This window comes from Macadamia integrifolia, unplaced genomic scaffold (genome assembly GCF_013358625.1).
Source record: "Macadamia integrifolia cultivar HAES 741 unplaced genomic scaffold, SCU_Mint_v3 scaffold155, whole genome shotgun sequence".
Lineage (NCBI taxonomy): Eukaryota > Viridiplantae > Streptophyta > Magnoliopsida > Proteales > Proteaceae > Macadamia > Macadamia integrifolia.
In genome coordinates, this window is record NW_024868256.1 from 210,765 (window position 1) to 217,843 (window position 7,079).

General features: G+C 37.8%; 1 protein-coding gene across 2 annotated transcripts; it reads left to right on the forward strand.

Annotated features, from left to right (window-relative positions):
* Window positions 1-435: 435 nt before the first annotated feature.
* On the forward strand, window positions 436-6,518 carry LOC122064170 (probable galacturonosyltransferase 15). 2 transcript variants are annotated; one of them, XM_042627879.1, is made up of 6 exons: window positions 436-702; window positions 781-1,162; window positions 1,271-1,326; window positions 1,992-2,153; window positions 2,650-3,564; window positions 5,863-6,518. In XM_042627879.1, exons 2-6 carry the CDS (start codon window positions 949-951, stop codon window positions 6,145-6,147), a joined length of 1,632 nt encoding a protein of 543 aa, XP_042483813.1. In that variant the 5' UTR covers window positions 436-702; window positions 781-948; the 3' UTR covers window positions 6,148-6,518. The 2 variants fall into 2 exon arrangements, with proteins under 2 accessions (XP_042483813.1, XP_042483812.1); XM_042627878.1 differs by having other exon boundaries at window positions 795-1,162.
* Window positions 6,519-7,079: the final 561 nt, after the last annotated feature.

Genomic DNA, 7,079 nt, shown 5'->3' on the forward strand with positions numbered 1-7,079 from the left:
ACCTAGATCCAGAGTTTTTCAAACATTTTAGGTTACTCCTAATACGCCAATAATATATATCGATATTTTTTCTTTAGTAAGTGTCGATAATTTTTAGGATTAACATAAAAACGGCCCATTTTATGAGTTTGAAGATGAACACGTGGCAATATAGACGGCCAACTCTTTGGATCTTTGTTGGGTGGTCCCATGAAAGATGAGATCCAATCCACGATATAGTGAGATTTTACTACGTAACGGAACAGCACGTTATCATCTTACGTTTCCGTTAAGTTTTCTCAATTCTTTGGTAACGTCTCTTTCCAGATCTGTCGGTGACAAAACCTGACTGTTTAAGGTCATATTTGTAATTTTATTTTTTATTTTTTTATTTTTTTAATTTTTATTTAAATATAAAGGAATCTCTCCTTGCTCCTCTCAATCTGAGCAGTGTCCCTCCCGCGGCATTGAACGCGGCATTGGTTTCGGCTTTCTTCGTCGTAAACATTAAAGACGAAGAAATTGGGAGAAAAAGAGAACTCAATTTAAGAGTGTCTGAGAATGGGATCCATCAGTTTCAGATTTTCAGTGGAGCTTGATCTGTACAATTTGACTCTTCTGCCGATTCAACCATGGAGGAATCAAGGGAACAGAGTTGATAATTGTAATCCTCTCTCAATCGTCATCTTCAGACTCATTGAGTTTCTGAACTGAACCTATCTGGTAAATTTTTTCTTTTTATTTTTTGTAAAGTTAAATCTTCATTTTCCTTCTTGTTTCAACAAGTTTGATTGGATGTAGTACTTCACTTATAGGCTCGATCGAAGATCTTGAAGAAGGGCTGAGGAAAACTGAGATTTTGAATCGATAGATCGTAAAAGGTAGAAGATGACAGTGTTGTGGTGGAAAAGGAAGCGGAGATTGAATTAGAGTTTGGAATTAAGTTGTTTAGGTAGTAGAAGTTAGAAGATGAAGTTTCATATAACGACAGGGACGAAGAGATTGACGATTTCAGGCGGAGGAGGTTGTTTTTGGGAAGTAATGAAGGTGAAGGGTTCGATGCGTCGGTTTTCTTATCGTTCCTTTTTGCCGACTGTCTTAATCCTTGGGGTTATTTTGCCTTTTCTCTTCATAAGAACTGCTTTTCTCGCTCTCGAATCTGCCTCTTCTTGTTCTTCACTTGGTGAGTTTTAATTAAAAAAACCAAATCCATTTCTTCGATTCCTTCATTTTAATTGATCATTACATTCATCTTTTCCTGATAATTTTTTTTCAAATTTTGCTTCTCCAGATTGTTTTGGACGGAGGTTTGGGCCTTCAATTTTCGGCGGGAGGGATGCGTCGCTGGTAAGCCGGGCTCTCTCTCTCTCTCTCTCTCTACATCACTGTCACTGTTCTTTTCGGATTCTCACTCTTAATGACCAAAATGCCCTTCCATTCTTCAACAATCAGTTCAGGGGTTGAACTCTTATAAACCAAGGTTATTTTCGACATTTGGAACCACATTTCAAACTTCGAACTCCTCAAAGATGAGAGCCCGTCCACTTGAGTTGCTGAAGAGGAAAGTTGTAGGGTTGCACCCACTACCGTACTTTTAGTAAAGCATTTAGGTGCCCTTTCGGTTTTAATTCCTTCACATTAAGGGCATAGGATCAAAGGGCATAAGATTAAGGGCATAGGCCATAGGGCTTCTTTGGTTTCCTTAGTTGGGAGTTGGGACTGGGAGGTATAGACGTATAGTATAGCTTCATTGAAATGTCTTAAATGCCATCAATTTTTGTCAAGTCATAATAAGACTTGAAATGAAAATTTACACAAAATCAGTGTCTAAGAGACATACTCGATCTATGCATTTCTAGTGATTACTATAATTTTTGCAATAAAAGTGAATGATTTTATGAGGGTTTGTCGGTGTAGAGCTTGTGGGATCCATTAGTACGTCAACACGGAATAGGAATAATAATTGGGTTTTGTTTGTTTGTTTGAACTTTAATGTGAGAGATGAATTCCAGGGGCTAGTGGATGAACTGACAAGAGCTTTGATGGAAGCAAATGACAGAGGAGTCGATGAGAATGGAATACAGAGTTCGCCGGCGACATTCAACGAACTGGTGACGGACATCACTTCTGGCAGACAAGACATCAGGGGCTTTGCTTTCGAGACTAAGGCCATGGTGGGTATACCACTGCGTAGCACTTACAAATTTCAACTACTTCGATTCTTTTAAGTTTCAATCTCCTCCTCTCATTCTTCACTGATTGATCTCCTTCTCCCAACTCCCAATAGTCCCAATAGTCCCAATTGCTTAAGTGGGTTGGTGGGCATCAATCATTTGATCTAATATTATGAAAAGCAGAACAGTAACTCTCAGATTACAATTCTAAGACTTTGTATTAGAGGATTGAGAGCGATGTGCAGTCAGACCCACTACGGCATTATTGAAGGGAGTGGAGGGCAAGGGCTTGGTTTTGTCCCTTTCCCTCTGTTCTCTCTATTTTCTGTTATCCTCTTCGTTGTTTGATTTGCAGAAATGATGGGACAATTTGTTTCGTTATTATCGCTTTCTGGGTCGTTTTCTTATTACGTGGCACACATCACAAGCCGCTGGTGTCCGAACCCATCTCCTGTGTAGCATTTTATCAAGCACCTAATCTGCATTATATTTGCAGTTAATGAAGATGGAGAGAAGGGTCCAATTGGCTAAACATCAAGAACTGATCTACAGGCACTACGCGTCGTATGGGATCCCCAAGAGCATGTACTGCCTGTGCTTGAGGTTGGCCGAGGAGTACTCAATTAATGCCTTGGCACGGTCTCCGTTGCCGCCGCCGGAGTCGGTGTTTCGCCTCGCCGACACATCATACCACCACATTGCCTTACTAACTGACAATATTCTCGCAGCCTCTGTCGTTATCTCTTCCGCTGTTGCCAACGCAGCAAACCCAGAGAATCTGGTGTTTCATGTTGTCACTGACAAGAAGACGTATGCGCCCATGCACGCGTGGTTCGCTCTCAATTCTGCGGCTGTTGCTCCGGCAGTGGTTGAGGTCAAGGGCTTACATCAGTTCGATTGGCCTCACCATGTGAACATTGGCGTCAATGGTATGATGGAGATTCATCGCTCATCTTGGCAACATTATTATAAGAATCTAAAAGAAGGGAAATGTGATCAGCTTGAAGAAGGAGAGTTGGTTAAGAGATTAGAGGACTTAAACCCAAGTTGTCTCTCCCTCATGAATCATCTAAGAATCTATCTACCCGAGTTGTTTCCAGATCTGAACAAGGTGATATTCTTAGACGATGATGTTGTAGTACAGCAGGATTTGTCGCCTCTTTGGGAGCTTGATCTTGATGGGAAAGTTGTTGGTGCTGTTGTTAACTCATGGAATGAAAGAGAAGAAAAAGATAGAAGCTACTGTAGTCGAGGAAGGAAATTTGGGGATTACTTCAACTTCTCGAACTCGTTGATGTCTTCTACATTTGAATATGATCGTTGCGCATGGTCGTATGGTATGAATGTCTTCGATCTTAAAGCATGGAGGAGTACCAACATTACTGAGACATACCATCACTGGCTTAAGCTTGTAAGTTACTTAATTCTATCCATTTTAATTACATGTCTTCATCCTTTCTCAGAAACTATTTGTGAGATAACTCACTTAGCTAGAACTTTAGAAGGTGCTACAATAAATTTTGTCACTTCCATGGATTTGAGATCATTTATATAATAACTCACTTAGTTAATTGCATTATAGTAGTCTATGTATGACCAGATACTTATCAAGCCCCATGAGCATGAACAGAGAGTTGTGATGGAAAAAGAAAATCTGGGTTCAGTGTTGACTTATTGGGTCTCTGGGTCCATGTCGGTGCAAACATCTTTCCAAGTACACAACTACCATGGTTGCCATCATTGGTGCTAGGAACCTCTCCCATTGTTATAGAAAACCATCTTTACATTTTTTTGGTAAGAAAGCTAACTTTTCATTCTGTCGGCAACATTAAAGTAAGAAACTTAATTCAATATGGTACGTGCATATATACTTCATTTATGCATGAGGCCAGATCCGCTTCCGGACCGTGACCTCCTTTAACAATTTCACACACCATCTCCACACATCCAGAGGTGGTCCTCATTCCCCTTGAATGGTGTGAAATGTTGCACGAGGTTATGATCCAGGAGAGGATCCAGATTCAAATGCATGGGTTAATTCTATGTACGATGGATGAAATGATGTAAAAAAAAAGCATAAGACAGGTAAATTAATTTGGACCAAACAGTTTATCAGATTGCAAAAAATGTGCAGGAATTTATTTTTTGAGAAGGAAGTTCAAAATAAGAGGAAGAAATAAGAAAATAAAAAGCATCCACTATACTTTATCCTATATTTATTCAAACTCCCCTCCAAAATTCCTGAAATCAAAATTTCACCTTTTTTCTCCATATTAATTTTAAATTTCTATATTATCCCTGCTTCCCTCCCCTCCTCTTTCCTTTGGCAGCCTCTCCAATCGCCTTTCTATATGAGCTGTTGAGCGGCTATATGGATGCTTTGAGTGGCAAATTAAAAATCTAGGGGCCATGGGAGGGTGCATGGAATATATGGACGGCTGAAAAGTTGAAGTATGCATGCCAACATATGGAAAGGCGATTGGAGAGGGTGCCAAAATTCCTAAAATCAAAATTTCACCTTTCTTTTTCCCTATTAATTTTAAATTTCTCTATTATCCCTGCTTCCCTCCCCTCAAATTTCCTTGAGGGTATTTGATGGAATTAGTTTCTTATATTTATGCATTTAATATATCTTTGTACTGAACCCCGTTCTTTTAAATGATCCAAAAAAAAAAGAAAAAAAAGAAAAAGAAAAGAAAGGCACAACCCTTGGAGGAATTGATGATCCCCAAATACTAGAGATATCTACATTCTCTTTCGAGTCCTTTAAACGAAAATGGCTTTGCTATCCTAACGGTCACCGTCATACATGTGGCCTATGACCTTCAATATATAAATTTTTTAAATTAATAAAAATCATAGTAAGTGACATCCCTTTAGCCTTTTTTCAAATTCTATTGTATCTGTTGTGGGAAAAGGCCCTTTGAGCCTATGGCGTACACTACGCCTACACATATGCATGAACATTTGTTTTTATTTATTTATTTCTCGGATCAATGAATAAACAATGTTCACGTGTGTAGGGATAGGAAATGTTTAGGTTTAGACAACCCTTTCCCATTTGTTATATAGCTATATAAGTATGCTTTTGCACCAACTTCCTCTCCATGAGTTGTTTGGTAAAATGGTGATGTTTATATCACATGAACATTTTCAAAAGAGAAATCTTGAGGTGGACTAACACGCATCTTGCCTCAACCATCCACTGTTAAGGATATTAATGATTGATTAGTCACTTATATCTATTCCAGGTTGCTCAAACTATTTTAGCCTTCTCTTTACCATTTAGGTCTTCTAACCTAGACCATATTGCCTCTTTCTCAATTGACTAATAATTATTCTTCAACTATACATGACAAAACCATCGCCTGTAACTTCTCATTCTCATGTTAAGTACTGGTGCCATGATGCTATATATGTTCCACAAGGTATTCATTTCTGCTTCTATCCATCCACATTGTAAATTTCATCAACCCAAATAGGCTGCATCTTCTTCATATCTTTCTCCCAGTGGAAAGTTGTACCATTGAACCATGGCAATGGGTTGCCTTGTTAATTAGCGTCACTTTAATAACAATTAGAGTAAAGTTGGAGCTGCTTATTAAGGAACTCTTTCCATGTTTTGGGGAACCATCACAAGGAAATTAAACTAATGGTTCTTGAAAGTATATGTTAGTTCATCTTGTTTATTTCTAATCTTATTGTGCAGAACCTTGATTCCGGATTCACACTTTGGCAACCGGGAGCACTTCCACCTGCTTTAATTGCTTTTGAGGGGCACATCCATCCAATTGATCCTTTATGGCATGCTGCAGGATTGGGTCAACAACCACTGAAAATAAACAGGAAAATGGTGGAAGCTGCTGCTGTAATACATTTTAGTGGCCCTGCAAAGCCATGGCTTGATATTGGGATCCAAGAGCTACGGGGCTTATGGCAGACACACATTAACTTCACCAATGAATTCATCATGAACTGTAAAATTATGGCGTGAAGAAGGGCAAAGAAGCTCTCTCTTACGCATTCATTTTGTGATCAGAACCAGAGATACAAGAAGACCAGAGGGAAGAAGGTATTGCCTTCAGTCTCTGCTTGCTAACTTGCATCCTTGTATAGTTTTCACATGAGATAGTTCAGTTCCTGTCAATATTGTATTATATCAAAGGAAACTATATGAAGCTACCATTGATATCATGAGAAGTTGTTCTTAATTTCTTCATTGTAAGAACTACTTCAGTATACTGGATTCATCTCGTTTTTACACCCATATCTGTAGGGCTGTAGCTGTGACATTTTGCTATGGATTCTTAGATCCACATGAAGCAGCCATAAATTGAATGAGGAAGACAGACATTTTGCATGGTTTCTTTATGCTTAGACATGACACCTTATGATCTGATTCCACCCTAAACCATACCTTTTCATTAAGGTTATGTTTGTTGCCATAGAAAAAAGGTGGAAAAGAATTATTTTCATTTAAAATGTATTTAAAAAAAAAAAAAATTCTTACAGACAACCGAAAAACAAAAATGGCAATGAAATTTAAGATAACTTATACTGCATGTAAAGCTGGCATGACAATTTCTAAAACTTTTGATTATCTGATTTTGGATGAAATTGCAGTTGGAATATTATAAAATTTCAAGATATTCAAAATTTAATTTGGTGCTTCGATTTCTATAGTATGATTTTTTTTTTGGGTATATTTTTGTACCTTGTGTGCTAGTTGAAATATGGTTGCAACCGAAAAAAAAAAGTCTTAGTAGAACAAAGTGAAAATTTACTAAATAAATAAATAAATATATATATATATATAGTACAATTATGTACAAAATTTTGTTATAAGGGATTATATTTATTATAAAATATTTTCTTTTTTTTTAGTAAAATACTAAAAATAGTGAGGTCTGGAATTTTGAAATCCCA

Excerpts from the sequence above, each read along its gene's own strand:
- LOC122064170 (XM_042627879.1), top strand. The coding sequence starts at position 949 with ATGAAGTTTCATATAACGACAGGGACGAAGAGATTGACGATTTCAGGC. Across the intron at positions 1,163-1,270 it reads CTCTTCTTGTTCTTCACTTG|ATTGTTTTGGACGGAGGTTT; the intron begins GTGAGTTTTAAT and ends TTGCTTCTCCAG. Across the intron at positions 1,327-1,991 it reads GCGGGAGGGATGCGTCGCTG|GGGCTAGTGGATGAACTGAC; the intron begins GTAAGCCGGGCT and ends GATGAATTCCAG.